The 21,629-nt window shown below is 36.9% G+C and overlaps 2 protein-coding genes across 2 annotated transcripts in view; both read right to left on the reverse strand.

Annotated features, from left to right (window-relative positions):
* The window catches only part of tmx3b (thioredoxin related transmembrane protein 3b), a 44,695-nt gene extending 40,208 nt beyond the window's left edge, over positions 1-4,487 (reverse strand). Inside the window, exons 1-5 of the mRNA XM_008396569.2 lie at positions 4,378-4,487; positions 4,082-4,139; positions 3,023-3,062; positions 1,367-1,490; positions 1,169-1,214 (exon numbers count right to left, since the gene is read on the reverse strand). Of these exons, the coding sequence (XP_008394791.1) occupies positions 1,169-1,214; positions 1,367-1,490; positions 3,023-3,062; positions 4,082-4,139; positions 4,378-4,471 (362 nt within the window). The 5' untranslated portion in view covers positions 4,472-4,487. The remainder of the gene's footprint in view (positions 1-1,168; positions 1,215-1,366; positions 1,491-3,022; positions 3,063-4,081; positions 4,140-4,377) is intronic.
* A 1,519-nt stretch (positions 4,488-6,006) lies between these two features.
* On the reverse strand, positions 6,007-17,300 carry pxdc1b (PX domain containing 1b). The gene is made up of 5 exons (XM_008396570.2): positions 16,811-17,300; positions 9,818-9,909; positions 9,100-9,217; positions 8,888-8,999; positions 6,007-8,297 (listed from the first exon to the last, which is right to left on the reverse strand). Exons 1-5 carry the CDS (start codon positions 17,064-17,066, stop codon positions 8,174-8,176), a joined length of 702 nt encoding a protein of 233 aa, XP_008394792.1. The 5' UTR covers positions 17,067-17,300; the 3' UTR covers positions 6,007-8,173.
* Between the last annotated feature and the right edge of the window lie 4,329 nt (positions 17,301-21,629).

The following is a 21,629-nucleotide window of genomic DNA, read 5'->3' on the forward strand; positions in this document are numbered from 1 at the left end:
ACATAGAGCCAGAGATTTAATGGGGAAGATGTCACTTGTCATTCAAGAAATCGTTTCTCACAACAGACAGGATCAGTGAAAATGGCACCAAGAGGAAGCCAGGGATTATGAAGCATATCTGTAAATAATGCTGGAAAATAAAACCGAGCATTAGATATTCTAACATACAACTGACAGCATCTGGGAGAGCCAAACGTAATCAAATTCAAGTGCAAAACGTGTGAACAGAGTCTGTCATTTAGTTATGCCTCCAGGAAAACACAACAACACATTTTCCCCTCCTGAATACGGTTAGTTATCTTAGGGCATCCCCACTGGCTGGCCCTCAGGGGATGAGACACAAACAGAGGCAACACACGATTCTAATAATGACACAAATTAGAAAAAGGTAAAGAAACAAAAAAGGAGGAGAATAACATCATAACTACATGTTCAGCGTAAAAAGGTTTTAAATTGACAGAGTGAAAAGAGAGTATTTTGGTATTTTCTCCTGCCAATCAACAGTTGATCAAAGTGATATCAGTTAGTTACAACAACTTAAGTATGAGTAATTTTGGTATAAAAGCATAACAAGGTTTCAAAAAGTCAGTTTAAAAAGCATAAAAGTTATTGCATCTTATTCTTTCCAAAAGTTAAAGTCATTTTAATGAGATGCCAGAATGACTTGAGTTTGCTCTACTTGTTTGAAGCATAAATTTAAGACTTTTTAAGGATACACAGTCACCTTGGCCATTAAGAAACAACTCAAGAACCTGAACAGACGTTCGTCTGTAATGAACAGGACAGCAGGAAGGTGTGACATGCTGCTCAATGACAACCTGAAAACTACTTAATTTAGATTGTCTTTAACTAACATTAATGCTTAAGTCTGTTTAATACAATCTTAACAATAAATAAATGCTACAGAGAATCTGATTATGATTGTAATGATGCGTATGTTATATTATTTTAGAAGGTGGTCCTGCATTATGTTTTAAAATGCTTTATAGATAAAGCTGGATTGGAAATTGGCCACAATTACTGCATCTTTTTTAACTAGTAATGCACGACTGATGTGTGTAAAGATTTTCAAAAACAGACGCATTATGGTAACTTTTACATAGTATTTTTGCATGTAATGCTTGTCGCCATGTGAGTATTTTCCAGAAAATCAAAGGTAAACACTTACAGCTTTATTGTCGGATAGCCTCGAACACCAAACTCTGAAGCCATTCCTGCAATTCATAAAAATAACACTCAAATTACACCAGAAACAATAGTTACACCACTGTCTTTTTAAAACTTGAGGTAGCCATCTGATTTAGTCTTGCTGTTAAAACAAGGATATTTATCTACTTAAATGTAATTTATAAAATGATTTACTCACCTGAGTAAGCAGTGGCATCCATCTTCCCAACACGCACCGGTGACCCCGAGCTCTTCAGCTCTGCTCCCACGTCGTACCATACCGGCTCGAGTTTTTTACAGTAACCGCACCACGGAGCGTAGAACTGGAAGATATCACAAGAGGAAAGTTATCTCTCTGAGGAAAGTTATCTCTCTGAAAACAAAAGCCTTCACGCTGCAACTCTCCGACACTAAAGAAAAATCTAAAGCGCCACCGTTCACACCTCATTGTCCTGATTCATTCATTTCTAATGACTAAAAAACGCCCCGTGTGTCTACAGGCTGTTTGTGGTGTTAATCTACAGTCTATTAAGACATGTATTATTAAAGTCAGAGGGGCATAACTGATGTAGAGATATAGCATAATGTGTTTGCAAGTGATTTATTTGGTTTGATTCCAAACACTTTTGTTTCATAAGCCCATGGAAGATTTTCCAAAAATTCAAGATGCTTTCAGGAAAAGTGGGACAAGCCTTTCTGCTTTCATCCTGAAACTCTCTTACGGAGTTTCTGTCCATTCTCTGTTTTGTTGTAGAATTATGAGCAGTGGAGGCAAGTAAGGCCTGCTGTGCTTTAGATTTTGCTTTTGGGTTTGTGTAACCTCCTGATAGTCGTGGATGTGCTCTACGAGTCATTTTGGTAGACCACCCCCTCCCAGTAAGACTCAACATCGTTCTGTGTTTTATCCAATTCTGGATATTCCTGCAATTGTGTTTTGCTCAAGTATAAAAGCCATAATAATGGTTTTGCAACACTAAACAGAAACTTTAAGCCACTTAAGAACAGTTAATACTATATTAATCGGTCAGATAGGTAATGTTTAAAGGATTTCTTGATTCTATAGGACTTGCAGCAAGCAGGCCTGGGTGTGCTTAGTGAAGCTGAACTCAGTCTGCCAACTAAACATAGTTAATTCATGGTTTAGTAAATGAAGGGGGAGAAGGATTGACATTGTTTTTTTTCCCTTTAATACAAAGAAAATGGCTTTGAAAACCACTTTTTATATTTACTCATGCCATCTTTGAAAGAAAAAAATCTGTTTTATGACACTTATTTATAACACTTAAGTGTAGCATAAAGGCAAAACCAGAAGACATGTGCGATGGGTCAAACACTTTCTCAAAGCATTGTCCAATTTCTGCTGACTTCATTAGTTTAACCCTGGTGTTGTTCAGTCAACTCAAAATGTTAACAAAACAGGAGATTGGAATCTAGGGCTAAATCTTTGGGTTCAAAACTAATGAACTCATCCCTAAAATTTCAAATATGGGTTAGGGTATCTGGTCAATGTTATATGTTCTATATTTCCCATGTTGCAACAGCTTATGCAAACACTAATATTCCAATAACCCTACTAACAGAAGTTATTCCTGGAGACCAAACTAGCTGGTGGTTTGCCACTGATTTGACCCAGATCCAATCACCACAGCTCTCCAATCCCCTGGGCTTTTCTCCGCATGCTTGACTTCTTAACTAATCACCAACACAGAGGACGGCGCACACACACCCTCCCCAGCAGCCACCACATCCGCAAGCGATGATCCGGGCAACGGCGTGCTCAACCCAAAGTTAACCACACTTCAATGGATTCAATGAATCACTTTGTGTTTGCATGTGTGTTAAATGTCAGACTCACATCAACCAGCCAGATGTCATTTGCCCTGGTGTCTTTAAATCTATCACAGAAAAAACAAACAAAGTTATACTGATTCAGCAGATATTTAAAGACACCAACACACTCTTTGACTGATGTACTGTGTGTGGTGTTAAGACAAGTATTTAAAGGAAATATATATTAATAGATTTATGACATAATATAATCTTCATTTAAAAACTTGGAATCATTTTTCCTACTGTTCATTAAGCAACTTTTCATAGATTTTTAGTTTTGTTTGTGGTAACATTTCTTTTTGTTATTTTTATCTGATAGTATAGACAAGCATTAATATGTAATTAATGACATATTTTACTTTCTTGTTGTTCAGCTCTGTATTGCTACCTTAATAAATGAGGGGAAAAGGTGATTGCTTTAGTTTTCACATACAACTTTTAGTATATTTTGTAAGCTGAGGTATTCCCAAACAGTCAAATCTTTCTTTCATAACCAACAGAAAGTGGGTCTTTTGAACTGGCAGCAACAGATGGGGCAGAGGGGATTGCTACATTACCCTAAACTCCACACAGCTGCAGAAATCTGTGGCTGTGCTGGTTGGCTACTTTCTCTTACTTCTCATTTAAAGGACTTTAAGCGGTGGGAGCGGTATGGATCTTTGTAGTTTTGAAATTATACTTTTTTTCAAACTATGGTGCATCTTGATACCGGTAACTGGCTCATGCAAACACCGAATCAAGAATATAGAAATAAAACCTTAAACTTTTAAGGTTTTATTTAATAAGCTTAATGAGAATACAAAAAAGAAACATTGTTTTTGTACGATTGATTGAAATGAAAAATATGTAGGGAAAAGTCATTTTGAAATGCTGTATTCCAATTTCCAAAATCCCAATATAAGTCATGCATTACATTAACAAGTATCACGTTTTCAGGTGTTAACACCTTAAACAATCACTGTCCAACCATGCATACAAACATGGTTTTACAAAGCACGTCTGTAAACTCAGGAAGTTATATTACATGGTCAAGTTTCAATCAGACATTGTAGCTGGAAATTGAATTTAGAAAAGCATCACTCACGTTTCATCGAGATCTTCAACAAAAGCAAACACCGCTGAGCTCAAGAAAGCTGCCAGAACTGCAACAATAAAAGACAGAAAAAATAGGCATGTTTAAATTAGAGACAACCTGCAATTATGAGCCCCTAATGACTGAAGCATCACCAGCTAAAGCTACTGTCGCCCTCCCAGGCTAACTGTGCCTCAGTCTGGGCCAAAGTTAATATAGCAGCCGCTTCAGACGTCGTTCTAAACGCCGGACATGAAAGTGTATGTGTTCAACTGTCGTAGGTGTAAAAGGCAAGAAAGTAAACGTACCTCCACAAATCACGAAAGCCCTGACTTCTGCCATTGCTTCAAGTGGAAAGAGCAAGCAGGAAATGCTGCTGCTAACGTTGTGGTTGGTACGCATGCGCAGATTTACGCAGCAGTCCAAAAAGCTTTACGTCAGGATTTTTTTTTTTTTCAGGATTTTTTTTTTGTTTTTTGTTTTTTGTTGAAAAATGTAATTGTGGATAATGAATAAAACATTAGAAGAACAACACGTATACCGTGTAAATTGTAGGGCTTCTTCAGGTCCCTGGAAAAAAAAAACTCACACATTAGAACAAACAGCAATAAATTATAATATTTATGTTAATAGTCTATTTTTCTACTTCGCTTTGTTTCGCTTTTCATTGTACAACAGTAACTGATTTTATTGCGTTGTGAATTAAAAGCTAGAATAGTGGTAACATGAATACAATTCCCTTGTTTATAACTTTCCACATTTTTTGTTCATTTTTGTTTACTTTTCATGTTAGTTGTCTTGATTGTCTTGATAAAGACACTTCATGAATCAGTAATAAAATAGAATACAATTATGAATAATGTAAGATGTCTTTATTTTTTATTGACTGATCATTTGTTTTTAAATATGTTTTTATTCCGGATGACTCCTTCTGTATTTCTGTATTTTCATTTCCTTACTGTTATGTATATATAATCAAATATTAATGCTATATAATGATATATTTGCTATAGAGCATCTGAGCATCAATATTTTTTTATAACTTTTGATTTTATCCTGATCTGAGCTGTTTCTAGTTTTGTGGCGCAGACACTTAATTTTTGTACTCAATTTATCTAACTTAAGACAAAAACGTTTGGATTAGTGGTAATACAATTTGGAAATTCCATTGGTTAGTATTTTTATTAGTTTGTTATATAGCTAGTTAAACTGTATTTAATCGTCCTTTTTGTATTTGTTGTTGTTTGTGTACCCTTTTAACTTTCTGACTTTGGTTACATTTCTCATTTCTCAAATATTAAACAATATTAAGATAGAAAATCATCGCTGAACTGTGGATATCCAAGTCATTTATTTATTTTTTATTCATGTTAACATATTGCATGATTATCTTTATCGTTTTTATATAATAATTCACCTTCCTTGCTCTAGTGCACATGAATGTCATTGTAATTTTGGGGTGTGCTTAATTGTCTTCAATTAAGACAATTAAGACAATTGTCTTAATTAAGACAATTAAGACAATTAAGACAATTGTCTTAATTGAAGACAATTGTCTTAATTGAAGACAGAATAATTACAGAATAATTCAGTATTCTGGATTATTTCACCCCACATGCTCTTCTTAGATATTTTTAAAAGGGAATAAGAGTGAAGAACACTACTAATATCGACCACAAGGTGTCCCTCTAAACTAGCTGACTAAAGTGTCAGCCTACAAAATATGTGGAACATAAAATAAAATTCTGCATCCATGAGATGTCAGTATGTCCTTTATGATCTAAAACAACCAACAAGCTATAGTAAACTGATAGCTAAATAATATTACAGCGTGCTTCATTGGAGAAATTATTTGAATGAGCTTTCCTCATTGGTAAAAACTGACCCTATATTATTTATTATTGTGTATTACTCATAAATAATAAAAACGAGTAACATGATTTATTGAAAACATATTTATTTGTCTGGGAACATCTCTGAGTGATCATCTGAATCTAATACTGAATTGTTTCTAGGTTATCAAACTACTTAATTATTAGTTACCTTCATTGAAATATATTTACACTGTAAATTATCTCCTCAAATGAGACATAATAAAAGCAAACATGACAGAGAATTGTTTGATTCACAGAAAGTGGCTGAACATCACATACGTATTCTTGTTATATTATATTCCATCTTGCTTTAATTACTCCGAAACACACAGCTGGCACGTTAGGCATTGATATGTGTCAAAATACCACAGAAATCGAAGTACCAGCAATTTGTTCCTCATTTCCTTTGCTACATTGCACTTCTTTAGTACAACTGCAGTCACAACGTCATGCACTGAGGAAGCAAAAGCATCTTAAACCAACTTTCTAGCTGACTTGAGTTTTAAAAATGAAACTTTTTGGTCCTTTGCAAAACCTTTGCAAAACAAAAACGTAGGTAATGTGCTGCTTCAGAAGATAATCTAACTTTTAAAAAGTGGGCTTTTGTCGTGTCTCACCCTTAAAAGAGCTTCACTTTCTCACGGGGGATGAATAGAGATCAAGACTGAGCAGCTACGCAGGCTGATGCGGAGGACATGCTCCCGGCTCATGTGCCAAGTATGTGAATGCTTTTGTAATTGCTGTGGCAGAAACCTGGGCACAAGCTGTTAGCTTACATAGAAACGAAAACATCTAAAACAACCCAAATACAATGCTCCTTTGAGCTCTGAGCTTTCAGAACTGTAAGGGTCTTCTTTATAGTGACTCGAGGACCAATAAAGATCTTTTTTTTTCTCCATACATTCAAACAAGCAAAGTGATTTGTCTTTTTCATATAAAGAAAAGTTTTGTTTAGCCGTCCCAGGCCAAGCCGCAGACTCCCACGCTCAAATGAAGCTGACTGAGCAATCTCATGTCATGTCACAGGGCGGGACAGAAATGACTCCAGCAGGGCTGGAAAACAAAGCTTTCTTTTCCTCGCTTCAACCGCAACAACAGCACTGACGCGGTTTAGCTTTCAGGATTAGGGCTCACACTTGTTACATCAAAAAACCCAACAACACATGTACATTTTATCACTAAGACAAATGGACTTTAGAAAGAAAATGATTTTTTTCAGCAACATTCCTACTTGTGAAATGAATATGTATTTGGGGTGACTGTGCTAAGGGCTTAGGCTGAGCTGAAGAAACTCCAACATGGGAAAATGATTTGTTGGATTTATTGTAAAAAGAAGCTGCTGTATCCTGAAGATCATTGGTGTATGAGAGTTAAGTGGGGGGTAAATCACAATACTATGCAGAACATTTAATACTGATCTCAATTATTTCAATGTAATGTACATTTGTACTTGAAATTGGTACCAAAACATGCCTACAGTAATTTAAATGATTAGTGTCAGTATCAGGACCAAAAATATAGATTGTTGCATCCCTAACTTTCCTGCAAAGGTTTGTCCCAGAAGAGGATTTAATTTTCTTCCATAAGGTTTAGTGGCATCCAAACAAATTCAGTTTGAGTTCACTAGGATCTTGGAGTGCTGACATGTTAGAAGCGCATTTGTGCAATCACAGCTATCACAGTGAAAACAGGTGAAAATACAGCTTTTTTTCTAAGACAATGTTTTGAGAGAAGTTGTGTAGGTGGAGAGCAGACAATAAATCCCATCACAGATATCTTAGCAAAGCAGGTTAGCAGTTTAAAAGTGCAGTCCAGAAAGGATAAAACAGCCCAGTCAATAAAATTTATTGCTGGTCAATTACATTAACACTGAATGGTCCAATAAATTACAGCTGTATTACTGATGTATGGATCCCCCAACCTGGTGTTTATTACAAATGCTGATCGGTTTTAGTCCTGTTAAAGTGGATGACTAGCATCTTAAGGAGATGTCTTAGTCTAGCTGAAACCATCAGATCTGTAACACTTATGATAAAGGGTTAGGACTCCAAACGAGGCACACCGGTGACGTCCCGTGAAGGGGATGAAGTGGTGATGCTGCAGCATTCTTCCAAAGTTCACCAACTCTGGAAACCGTTGCATTCAGGAGCAGCAGCGTTGAACTGGAGCAGCTATGTGCAGAGTTGCATAGTTCAGTTCGGCTGAAGGAGAAATACCCATCCACAAGTGTTCATTCCAGGATGTCCGTTTCAAATGGGACCAGATGGTAGTAGGAGAGGTTGGTGACATATGCTTCTGTTTCCTCGTCGCACACGTCTGCTTCCATTGGCAAAAATTCTGTTCCGTCTTCGTACCTGTGGGAAAAACCCAAAACAGGTTTGGTCAAAAGTTTACACTCATTATTAGCACAAATGTCATATTTATTGTGGGCTCTTAATAAGCCATTTAAACAGTTCTTCTTGTAGAGTTCATTGATAATATGACAAATTATTTTGATGAACTTCTTAAACGTTAAAACGTGCATTTGGATGCATATATTTGAAAATATAGGTATAATTTTAGCTGTAAGCAGTAAATTGTGACATTTTGACCCCATTCTTATTTTTCAAAAGCTGCTTTGTGGCAAGTACCAAAAGGAATGTGTTCCGCTTTTGCTTCCTACACAAAGAAGGAAGGAAGAGGTGTACAGGCAGACTTCCTGTAATGCACGAAGGCGGTGGACAGTCACATTTAAAGACTTCATCACTCAACAACTCAGAAGCAAACATGGAAATAGTAGGACTTGTGGAAAAATAGCAAATTTAGTAGTAAAAAAAAAAAAAAAACTTGATGCAAAATTGACACAATCTTACTTAAAAGTTAGCTCAAGAATGACATGATCAATGTGTTTTTTCATGCACAGAGTATTTCTAAGCTTGTCTTACAAAGTAAGCTCAATACTCACGTGTGCTCTCCGGAGTCTGTGGACGACGGCCTTTCTTTTTCCTCTGGTATACTATCATCAAATACAATAGTTTCTGTGTTGGCCAGACAGAATCCGTTCGACCGCATTATTTCTGAAAGGTACAGAGTGCAGCATTGCGTCACACATGAACTTATCAAAGGCTGAGGGATGAAATAAGTTCACTGATCAATATGTTCCACATGTACATGTACCTGATATGTTGATTGGACTCTGAAAACACGGCTGGATTCTGTGGACTTTGTCATTCCTTAGCACCTGGTCCAGCGGCGAGCGTTCAAAGAAAGTCAACATAACCTCCGACCTGGAAAACTGGACGAGGGAAGTTTTTAGACTCTGGAACATCAGTTGCACTGATATGAAATAAAAGACCGCAAAAACACATTTGAGTATGACTTCTAACATTGCATGCTAAATAAATACAAGCATCATCGACTAAAACAAAAAGTTTATGTCAACATTTGACTTGTCATAATTTTCTATCTTGTCATGCTTTTTTTATTTGTGTTGTTCATTATTTTGTTTTACTAATATTTTATGTAACCCAGAGTTTTAAACCCTGTCAAAAAATATGAAGCAAGACTGAATATTACTGTTGCATCTTCTTATGTAACAGTAATATTGCATCTTAAGGTTTTGCTGCTGTTTTCATTTTAATTTTTTGTATTTTATCTGACAAAATATCACCTTTAAAAGATAAAGTGATAAACTTTAACTTATAATCTACTGTATGATCATACTGGTGATGGTTATGCTATTTATTTAGTCGATGAAATTTGGGCAAGAGGGTTTGTTGTAGCTATTTGACTTTGGTATCTCTCTGGCCCTGCTCCCTCCATTTTATGGCATAATTATGAATAGTGTTTCTTGTCACATTAAAAATATACCAACAGCTTTAATTAAATTACTAACCTTGCATGGCATGTTGATGGCATTCTTTAGAAGTCTTTCCACCTCATTCAACTTCTCCTCAATGTCATGTGCATCTTTGATTTTTACCAGACCTGCAAAAAAGAAATAAAATGAATGTATGGATGGGGGGGGAATCATATTTATCATATTTGTGTGATAACGCCAACATATTTGGCATTATCACATAAATATAATATGAAGGCCAGCAGTTCTAAAAAAAAAATTAATTTTTGTTTGTTTATTTGGTAGCTTACTGCATGTAAGTGGTATGATCATGATTATATTGCTAAGATTAGTACAGCATGTTTTTCTTTAAATGTGTATATCAGTATATTAGATTGTCAGAATCCAAATGTTTTTGCGAAGCCAGTTGTCACACTGCTGAGGGATTTGCTCCCTGTATCCATCCACCTCTCAGTAATGCAATGCACAGAAACCTTTAATACACAAAGAAACTGCCAAAATTGAAATGCCAAGCACCACTATTTTTGTACTTTGACAATTAATCAAGGCTGTTGCTGTGACCTTTACTGAAACAGAGCGTTGCCTATCTGCAAAGTCAGGACATAGCAATCGGAAAAGTTCGATTTATTTTTTTAAAAAAAGGTCAATCTAGATGCATAAAAGAAGTGGCCAAGCTTTTATTAAAGTAACCTTTTCCTCAACAATGCTGCGTGGTACCTGCTCTTGCAAACAGGAGCACAAGAAACTCCATAAAGTGTTGCTGTAAAATTACCGTGTAACCACTGGCATTTGTTTAACAGCACATAATAACACAGAACGGTAATAACAGATGCTGCATACCAAAGTCTGATAATTTAAGCCTTGAACAAAAGAGGGAATGCATATTTGGAAGGTATAGGGTGGATAAATATCATCCTGTTTGGTGATATGAGGCTGCCACCCCTCAGAGCGGGCGGTCAGGGAGGCGTCATTTACTGCCATGTCGACATAAAGGGATGTGGTGAGAAGTATGAAGAACAAATACTGAGGTCAAACTGACGAGGCGCTGTCTCATCTAAACAGCACAAACAAAACAGGCACTGTTGCATAGAAGAACTGGTGCTATGTGCACCCACAGCCTCAACCATTTAAAGTGATTACATCATTCCCAGGGGGTCGAGGAATTACTGGATGGTTAAATCCTCAAACATTTAGAGAATCTTAATGCCCAGATCTTTTTTCTTTTTTTCTTTTCTAATAAGATACAGATAATGCTGGAAAGTTCCTGTTGTTCTGTGGATACATATCAACAGCTGACGAACTGGCTGAAAGAAAACGCCACCACTTTTTATTGTAGCCATGGTTACAAAAAACATGGACAGTCACTGTGAGGAAACTGAAGGAGAACCACTCATTGCTCTTACTAAGATATATGCTTCATTATTTAGTCAGTGTGTGACTCACATCAGCTGATCACTGTAAAATGTGTGTTCCAGGATTTGTACAATCAACGGTGGTGGTGGACAGAGAAAGATTTTAAACCACATAAGAAGAAAATTCCCACTGAAGATGGTATTTTCAGTGTTGCTGGAAACCCAGTCTGCATCACTTCTTTTGCTACGCTTGCAATTAGCACAATACAAGACGAAAGTCAACTATGTTTATTATATGAGCTTAGATTTTCTAGTTGTCCAGTTATCCTTCAGAAAAAATGCCATAGCAAATATGTCTTGTTTTTCCAACTAAAATGCCTGAGACCATTTCCTTCAATTTCCCGTTTAACTGTCTATTTCCTGCGTGGGCTTCCTGTCTTCCTGATGTTATGTTATAACTCATTATGCAACACTCTCCAAGATTGTTCGTTTAGATTTGCTGGCCTTAAAGCTGACAACTATGAAGAGCTTAAAGACGTTCCCTTTTAGCTGCCAGTAAGTTTTGGGTAGAATCAAGAGACTGCCTCGTTATTATTATTATTATTATTATTATTATTATTATTATTATTATACATAATCAAACATATGAGCTCAAAAATGTCAAATTCATCTTTAAATGGGGAGCTTAAAATAGTCAGAAGATGTTGTAAGAGTCACAACCATCATCTGTGAGGATCTGATAAGCATATGTCAGCAGTTTAACACATAATCACTCAACCACCAACACACAGCAGTTTGGTCAGCGTGTTATTTCTTAATATCGCCGTCAACAAGCTGACAACTCTATGTCTGTAAACATCTTCACTCAGGCAGCTATTAAACCTGCTGCTGCGTGCTCTCATTTATTAGATACATTTGCATTTTTTAAGTGAAACTGGTCGAAAATATTTTCATTATATGCTACGAATGACTTTGTACATTAAATGTATTTTAACCACATGAAATCATTTCACAGGATGAAAGTGGTTTGTAAATTCAGAATTGCTCCTTATTATGAATATTTGTAGATTATTCTAATTAATAGAAAGAAAGGGGTTCATCTTCATGACTATATAAACAGAACAATATAAGAGCAGCCTGGAATGTCACAAAAACATTATTTATTTGAAAAGGCTATTTGTAGTGGGCAGTACCACAGAATCCAACAGTTTGTTAATGCCAGAATAGCCCAACGGTTTACTAAAATGCTCAAAAACAGCAAGAAAATGACTGTTCATCAGTCCTAACAATTTTAATTAGAGTCTTTGATTTGTAGGAAGCAGTGACCGAGTTGCATTTTCAATTACACCTATTTCACATGAAACATGAGCAATCGGGTCCAATTAATGTTCACACTGAGGTCACATGTGCACACCAGGCTAAAAATGGCCAGTCCCCCTCCTCTCTCAGTCACTCTCTAAATCTCTTTCTCATCATGACATCAGTCTGAAAAGCCCTACACGCCTTCTTTGTTGCCAGGGTGCTTCACAGTTACAGGAAAACACGACTGCAGCTTGAAAGTCGACTGGGAAAGGACCATCAGTCTAAACAACGCTCGAGGCACGCAAATGAAATATTGAATGTGAAAGAATGTAATTAAATCCATGTTGTTTGGAATACTGGCGACTTGTTGAAGCGGTCCTGAATGACTGAAGGAGCTTAACTTCTGCTTCAACAGCATCCATTGACAGAGTTCCTACACATTTCCTGAAAAAATTCCAAACTTTTCAATACTCTACGTTTAGTTCAAAATACTAAAGATCATCGCAAAATTTCTAAGTGAAGAGCTGCAGTTTTAAATGTGGAGCATTTTGTGTCCTGCTGCCAGTCTTGGCCAGGATTCTCGGGCAAAAGAGATTTTTAATCTCAGTGGAGATTTTCCTGATGAAAAAAAGTTAATAACAAAAATGGAAAAGCAAGAAAGAGCAAAGAAAGGAAAGACATAAGAATAAAGAAGGAAAATACAAGGAAAGAAGAGAGGCTGGAGACATTAAAAGGATGGAGGGAGAAATGACACAAGGAAAGAAAGAACGACGAGAGGCAGAAGATGGGGAGAAAAGAAAGACAAGAAGAAAGAAACGGTCAGGAAATAGCAAGGAAGGACATGAAAAAGTAATTAAGGAAAGAAAAAACTATTTTCTTCTAGGAAGGATAAATGGAAAGAAAGATGGAAGGTTATAACAAAAGAAAGAAGGAAGGATATAGGAAAGGACAAGAGGTAGGAGACTGAAGAACACAGGGAACGATAGAAAGACAGAAGGATAGAAAGGAGGAACACAGAGAAGGGAGCGAGGAAGAATAGGAAAGGAGGTAGGAAGAAGGAAAAAAGAAGACCAACATAAGAAGACGAAAGACAGAACGAAGAAAAGGAAGAGGAAAAGAGGAAAAGAGGTGAGGGCACAAGGAAGAAAGGAAGGACATGAGGGAAGGAGGAAGGTCAGAACTTCAGACGTTTATTTTAATATATAAAATATATAAATAAGGCCTTTTATTATTCTAATTAAAATCAAAAATGCCTTATTCATTTCAAAGGAAAATTAGATCAATAACACTCTACTTTCTCAATCCAAATTTTTTCAAACCTGGAAAAACTTCAATCAAATTTTATATACCCTCGTCCAGACTTTTCCAGACTTTCCTAGACTACATGAACCTGGCATTTACTGCTCAGCTGTGATCTGGATAAGAGGTGTGACGGACAAAATAAAGAAGCAAAAAGTCGGTCATATGACCCAGAACGCCTCTTCCCAAAATACACCAAACACTACAGAGGAAGAGGGAAGGCAGCGAGCTGTCAACAACTCCGTCAGCTCTTTCAGGGCCCAGGCAGGAAGCAGAGCTTTTCCAGCCTCCACTAAAGGGATGTTTCCGAAACACTTGCATCGGCTCGCGGGGTGCAGAGACAAAGGGGAAGTGAAGAGGAAACTCAAACACTGAATAAATAGGAAACTCTGCCAAATCTGAGGCAACTCCAGCATAGAACCGCCCAAAGCTGAAAATACTGAGGGCTAAAGGTCCAACATAGAGATGTCGCATACTTTAAACTCTGCTGTTATTCAAGCTGAAGTTGAAGAACAGAAAAGTTTAGTTTGCCATGCAATTAAAGATTTTTTTTCTCATTCAAAGTTATTTTTTTCTGTCTAAACAGCAAAATATCTCATGTATTTCAGGTTTGATGACATTGATTTAAGTGGTACAACAACTTCCGTTTCATTTTCTTCCAACAGCAAATTATTCCTTAGTTCCCTTTATTATTATTATAAAGTTTATTTGATAGGGACAGACACACATCAACATAGACAAACTGAATAAAACAGCAGTCCCATGTTTGCATCATGGTGCAATAGCAACAGCTAATTCGCAGCACTTGTCCCTAGTTGGGCTTTGAACTGACCCTTGGTGGCATTTTAGCACAAAACAGTAATTTACCTGTTAGGCTTTTTGGGGGGGATATGATGGCTTTACTTACATCCTGAGAACAAAACGCTTATCTGAACATCTGTACTTAGAGCAAAGCAGAGCTTTCAGTTAAAAACCCAGATTAATGCATCAAAACTAAGAAATCCCACAATTTCCTTTCATTGAACACATCAACCAACAGCCAGTGCTTTGCTGCAATTGTTAGTACAAAAACAATTGCAGAAAAGGCTATGTGCATTTACTATGATGCATAAAGATGGAGGGATTTGTAATTGCATTCAGGGCTGCTGCAAACACATCCTAAAGAAGAACTTGTTGATCATTAACTTGTTCAAACAGGCTGATGTAAATGCTATCTATGAGCAGCTCCGAGTAACCTCCAAGCCTTAACAAATATATCCACTATTAAACATTTCATCATGCTTTTGTATTTGTATAACAACCCCCAGGAGTCTTTATGTGGAGCCATAGAAAAAGTATTCACAACCGTTTTTTTTTTTTAGACCAGTGTGATGGATCCACACAAAGTAGCGCATAATTGTGAAGCGAAAGGAAAATGACTCCTGTGCATTTGCCTTCAGGCTCCCTGAGTTAATAGAAGCACGTTTTGCTGCAGTTGCAGCAGCAACACTTGACTCTACAGAAACTTCCTACCCATTCTTTTGAAAGCTGCTAAAACTCAGCCAGGTTGGATGGAGAGCATCTCTGAGCATACATTTTCAAATCCAACTGGAGATTGGAGATTGCATAATCGGTTTGGACACTTATTAGCCCATCAAAACATATGGATTTGTTTTGATCTATTCTGCTAAGTGAAAAGTTTCATGCTTGTCTCACCTAACAAGAACATCTTCTTCCACATGTTTGCTGTGTTCCCTGTCTAGCTTGTAGCAAACTTTAAGAGGAACTTTTTTTGTGGCGTGTATTTCTATAAAGTCCAAATTGAGTAAATGACTAAATGTTGTCTTGTTGTCAAATTCTCCCACAAACACGGCAGATCTCTGCAAGTCCTCCAGAGTTCCCATTGGTATTTTTCTTCCACTTCCTTCCGGTGACCTACCACATTAAAATCCTATTAAATACATTGAAGTTTGACCCTACAAAATGTGAACAAGTTTGAGACTTTGCAAGTCAATGTGCAGCAATGTGTTAAAGCTGAAAATAAAAAAAACATATATTTTGAAATTATTTCCACAGCTGTTCTGGGGTCAAACAACAGAAAAACATAGGTGAAATCCAAAGCAACAGATGCTGCACTGTCTGAGGCAGAATCATGAATATCCAAAGAATTGTACTGTTCAATTAAATGCCAGTTTCTGGAAAAGAGACTTTGCACATACCTCAAAAAGGGAACATTTCCTGCACGTAAGATTTCTGCAATGCAGGAGAGATGCTAGTAAGTTTTCTAAGGGTTGCAGGGTGAGGTCCCACTGAAAGTTTTGGGGAGATTAGGCAAAAAATAGAAGGTAAAACAGAATGAATTTAATATGAGCTATCATGGTGGTCAGAGCTCCCAGATGGGAAAGATGTCACATCCTACTCTGGGGTCCTCTCTTTGCAACTCAGACAACAGTAGGATTTGATCTGCCATATTATGGATAACTATTACTAGTAACACAAACCAAATCATGCATTGATTTCAAAAGCAGTAATCCAGCAGGCTGCCTAATTTTCACCACTATCTGTGCCAATACCCCACCACTGTCCTGAGGTCTTATATGCTTGGCAGCCATATTGGATGCAAAACTCAGGGTTGTTTTGTGAGCTTTGACTTTCCAGTCAGAATTCCCACCCTTCTATTTCTGTCAGAAATTTGAAAATCCAGCTTCCAAGTACAAAGAGGACTCACTCTTATCCTGTAGGCTATTTAATAAACACCGAAACAGGTCACTTATCAGGAATCAGCTCCTGATGCAGGCATGTGGTGGATTAAAAAGTCAGCAAACTCAGTCAATCTATATGACAGAAATTGGCTATACATACTTACAATTTTAATCATAATACAATTATAATTTTTGATACTTCTTTCATTATGTCTAATGACCTTTTGAGAGATACTTTGGTTGGAAATCTGCCAGATGTCTGCATGACATCATTCAAAAGGTAATATTTGTAAAAGTGTGCATTTTTCTCCATCAGTCTAAACATCCAGCTTTAAATAATAAGTGGCTGTCATCATTTCCTGTCTGTCTCAATCTGTTTCTCCCATCTTACCGACCTTCTATCAGCGGAGATTTAGATAAGTCCTTTCTGTCCTCCGGAAAGGACTCCAGCAGTCTTTTAAAGAGCCGCCCCAGGTCGGAATAACTCCGATGCAGGTATAAAATGTTCCTGTCGGACCACTCGGTTCGGATCTCGAAGAACTCCTCTTCCTCTCCGCGCTGGCTGATGATGAGCCTCCGGATCCCGTTAACCCAGCAGTCCCGGACAAACATGTTGACCAGAGACGTGCCTTCAAACACAGCCGATGCCATCCCGCCCTTCAGGCGTTTGAGTCCGGCATGCCGGGGTTGCTGCCGCGGAGGGGGTGGGGTGGGGGGGGGACTATGGTGGAGGTTGGGACCAGCTCCGAAACCTAAACGCTGCGCCGGAGGAGGAAAAGGCAACTTCGGGAAGTTTTCCGTCTGCCCCTCTGAGAGCGTCGGACAGCTGCAGCAGAGAGAGAGAGAGAGGAGCAGCAGCAGGAGGAGCAGAAAGAGGAGGGTTTGCTCAACCCATCTGTACTGTCAAACGTGGCATGACTTAGGGGGAAACACTCAACTGACTTCAGAGACTAATTTAGCGCCTCTGCGAAGCTGATTTAAATAGCCAGTTTTAGCCACTTTAAAGAGAAAAAAAAAACGAAAATGTGAGTCATTTGATTTTGTGTGTGTGTGTGTGTGTGTGTGTGTGTGTGTGTGTGTGTGTGTGTGTGNGTGTGTGTGTGTGTGTGTGTGTGTGTGTGCGTGTGTGTGTGTGTGAATTTAAAATTATGATGTTAACTTTATAAGTGTAATTAAAATCGTAGTTTTGAGAAAGGGAAAGCAAAATTATGAGTCTTAAAATAATTCAGAAGAGAATCAGCCACAATTTCGTATTTTAGTCATATTTAGTCATTTTATTCAGCTTACAGCCACTTGTTGATGTGCCCCTGAGCAAAAGACCTACTGCCAACCGATCTGCGTGTTGGTTTATGAATGTGTGTGCATTGTTGGGAGATTGGCTGGCTGACTAGTGAAAGGTGCTTTAAATAGTAGGGATGTCTAGAGAATCTCACTTTGGAAATTATAGCAGTAAGTCAATGAGTTTTAAATTTTGACTTTCATTATTCAAATATTTTGATTTTAAATCTCAATTTTATATGTGATATTCAGAATTATGAGTTACGAAATTACACTATGACTCCTAGGAATCACGATTGTGAGATACAACGTTGTTTTTAATTAAAAAACAAAAAGTATGCTCAAATTTAAAGTCATGTGTTTCATAATTAGAACTTAATAGAATAGAAATATACATTGTTGTCCCAAAGTGGGGAAATTCTGGCCTACCAACAGTAAGTTAAAGTTAAACAGAAGTATGCATGTTTAAAGCCAGGCTAATAAATAAATAGATATATAAATAAATACATATATTAACATTTTTAAAAAATCAGAAAAGAAAAAGAATAAGACAAGTAACTGTGGATTTAAAAACAATATTAGGAGGTAAAAAGTCCAAATTTGACATTTAAAGTCATGATCATGAGCTGGGTCCCAAGTCAGAACTTTGGCTTTTTACATCCATAGTTTTAAGATAAAAAGTCATAATTTTTACTTCAGAAGTCATAATTATTAAATTTAAAGTCAAAACGATGTGTTCTGAAGTCATGATTTTGACATTAAATGTCATAAATATGAAATCCCAAAAAGCCAAATCATCACTTTCTATTCCTTGATTATGATTTGGGATTTTGCATGTGTGACTTACGGTTTCCATAATTAAAAAAAAAAAGATTAAAAGAAAGATAAGATATATTGCTTTAAGTGTATTGTTCGTTTCACCCACTTGTTTACACTTTCCAGAGTTCAGAGAGTTTGAGCTTTCTGGACTCGCTGCCCGTTTTCCTCACTCCCTCCCTCCTTCCTTCCTCCCTCCTTGACAACAGGGTGTAATTATGCAAGGAATGCAAAGGTCTGCAAAGACTGCACTGTCCATCTCCTTTTGCATTAACAGGATAGTGGTATACTTTTCTCTCGATAAGTTCTGCTAACTACTTATTAGCGACCCTTCATTTATTGCCTCTGCTCCAACTCTAAATAAAGCCAGCTTTAAATTATGTGTTCTTTCCAGACAGCCAGTGGAGAGCGCTCCCAGAAGAGGCTGCTGAGGGTTTGTGGGGCCCAAAATCAACTTTTGGTTTGATTCAAACAGCTTATGTGTTTTAGTTGTGCTGATCCGGTCTGAATATGACACTCTGGGCTTTTCTTTTTGATTAAGGTATCTCCATGTGTTCCCATTTCATTTCTCTGACTGCTTAAAGTCTTAAAAAGAACACTGTGTTCTTCATGTTGTACTCCAAAATAAGCAAAGTTGCATCGAAGCGTTGAAGAACAACAGCAATAAATGTAAGTTCATAAAAAAAATCTCATAAATCTCAATAGACATACAAAAAATAATACAAATACAAAAAATTACAGTCTTTAAATAACACTATCTTAGTAAAAGAGCCCAGAGTTTATTTTATGCACAAGTCAAATTTATAATTTGGATCTGAACAGGTAGCTTAACCACAGTGCTCTTGTTGTTGAATAATAATAAATAATAGTTTTTCTGTATTGCTTCCCTCTAAGCAACAGAAATGGGCTGAATACAAATATAAAGACGATCCTTTTTCTAGGTCTTTAGGGACAAAAACACATTTTAAGCCACATGAAAATATCAATATTTGAGCTGAAGCGCAGCCAAAACTTTAATAACAACTTTAATAATAACCAGAAAAACTACTTCCAGAACAGGAACATTTAGTTAATTACTTTTACAAATTTGAACATACTTAGAAAGTCCAGAGGATACTTACTCACACTTCTCCAGGAACCCAGAACAGGGATTAGAACAAACTTACAAACTTAGATTATTAGTAAGTAGTTCTAGAACAAACTTAGAACTACTTACTAGTTACTAAGAAGCAACTACTTACTAGTTGCTAGCAGTGGCGCAACTACACATTATTCAGGTGGATGAGAAAAAATAAATCCCCCTAGTATCTAGATTCATCTTCTTTTGCTCTTTCCTTTGGTTTGTTATTTTGTTTGGATTTCCTTTTAATTCACGTAAAGCACTTTAAATTGCCTTGCTGCTGAAAATGTGCTGTATAAATAAAATTTCCTTACCTTACCTAACAATCAGCTATCTAGTTTCCATGTTTTGACAGGGTAATCTAAAGAGAAACAGGGTGTCTCTGTATAGCTCCATGAAGCGGAGCACTTATATTTCACAGAGAGGAGAGCCGGGGACTAATAAAAGATCTTTACTGGAAGCTATGGTGGAGGCAAGAAATGACGATTCAGCTGTAATTAATGACTGTGGAGAGGGAAACTGTTCTGGTAAAAGCAGTTCATCTCAACACCCCACAGCACAGACACACGTATATGCACCTGCATGCACTTAGCAGTAGCATTATGTGATGGAAAACTGTAAAACAGTGATGCTTAAATGGGGAAAAAGATGCTCTGACAAGGCAAAGCACACGGTAAGCACTTAACATGCATCCTTGTGACTTTAAAGCTAACAGCTGATAAATCAAAAAAGTCCTCTGCAAAGTTTGACAATATCACATCCAAATGTCCCCAAATGCTTTCACAGAAGAAATGTGTTGACATCAACATACAAATATTCACACTAGCTCTGCTGCACTGTAACGTTCTTGTTATTTTAAAGTACAATAGGAACTGTAAGCAATTTCTAATTATATGTCCATTTGCATTTTGGCCTGTTTCTAAATGGTCTGGATGATGTTCACTAAAAAGGTTTGCATTATCATTGGAAGAGATGCGGGATCACAGTATTCCTCCACTGTGTTTACACTGGGCAAAATGTGCGTTTTCCACATATTCATACTTTTTGTCATGCCAGACACACCTGCAGTGTTTGTCACCAAAACTCTCAGCTCTACAAAGAGGTTAGGAGTTTAATTTTTAACTGAAGTTTGTTCATTTCCTCACATTTAGACATATGTATATACATAAACTGAGCTAACTTTTTTTTTTTTTACTTTTTGTAACTTCTTATTTATTGCTCTTTCTTTATTAATAAGCAAATTAGATAAGTAGCTACTTTTATACAAAGATCAACACATCTGTGATATATTGTGCTTTAGCCCAATTAAAAAAGGTAGTCATATATCATTTATCAAAAGTAAAACTTTTGACTTTTGAGTTGGATTTTAAGACAGGATATTTGTTTAAGTATGAATAATTAAACCTATATGTAATTTGGTTTAATTAGGGATTTTTCAAAAAAAAATTTAATGTAAGCTTTGGATGTTGTAAAGTATTGGAGACCATATTTGTTCTCCAAGCAGGTGTTGGTAAGAAGTTAACCATAGTACATTTAAAGCTTTTGTTAGAGATTTTTTGGTATTATCATTTTGTTTCAGGTTAAAGTGTTCTTCTCTTTAAACTGTATGTATTAACTGACCTGGGGGTCACAGTTGCCTGTTCATCTTCAGGTGAAACAGTTTGACCGAGTTTTGAACCGGGCTCAGGCCGTAAATCAGATATCGCATCTGGAACTGGGTTGCTAGTTGTTTAGGTAAATTGTTTTACGACCTTTGCTGTTTTTCCTCTGCTGTCTATCTCGCCTATCCTCCCTCTTTGAAGTTTGAAAATAAAAGACAAGCTCTACCCAGAGATTTTCAGAACGCTCTGTGAACAGCTCTGAGAAGCAGTTGACAGAGTCTTCTCCTTTTGCTTGCAGAAGTTTGTCATAAATTCATATACGTTGTCTGTGGTTCTTTTATGTAGGTTCTAGGAAAATACCTATCATTTTGGTGCCGAAACCCGGGATCTCTCATACCG

The sequence above is a fragment of the Poecilia reticulata genome, linkage group LG20 (genome assembly GCF_000633615.1).
Source record: "Poecilia reticulata strain Guanapo linkage group LG20, Guppy_female_1.0+MT, whole genome shotgun sequence".
Lineage (NCBI taxonomy): Eukaryota > Metazoa > Chordata > Actinopteri > Cyprinodontiformes > Poeciliidae > Poecilia > Poecilia reticulata.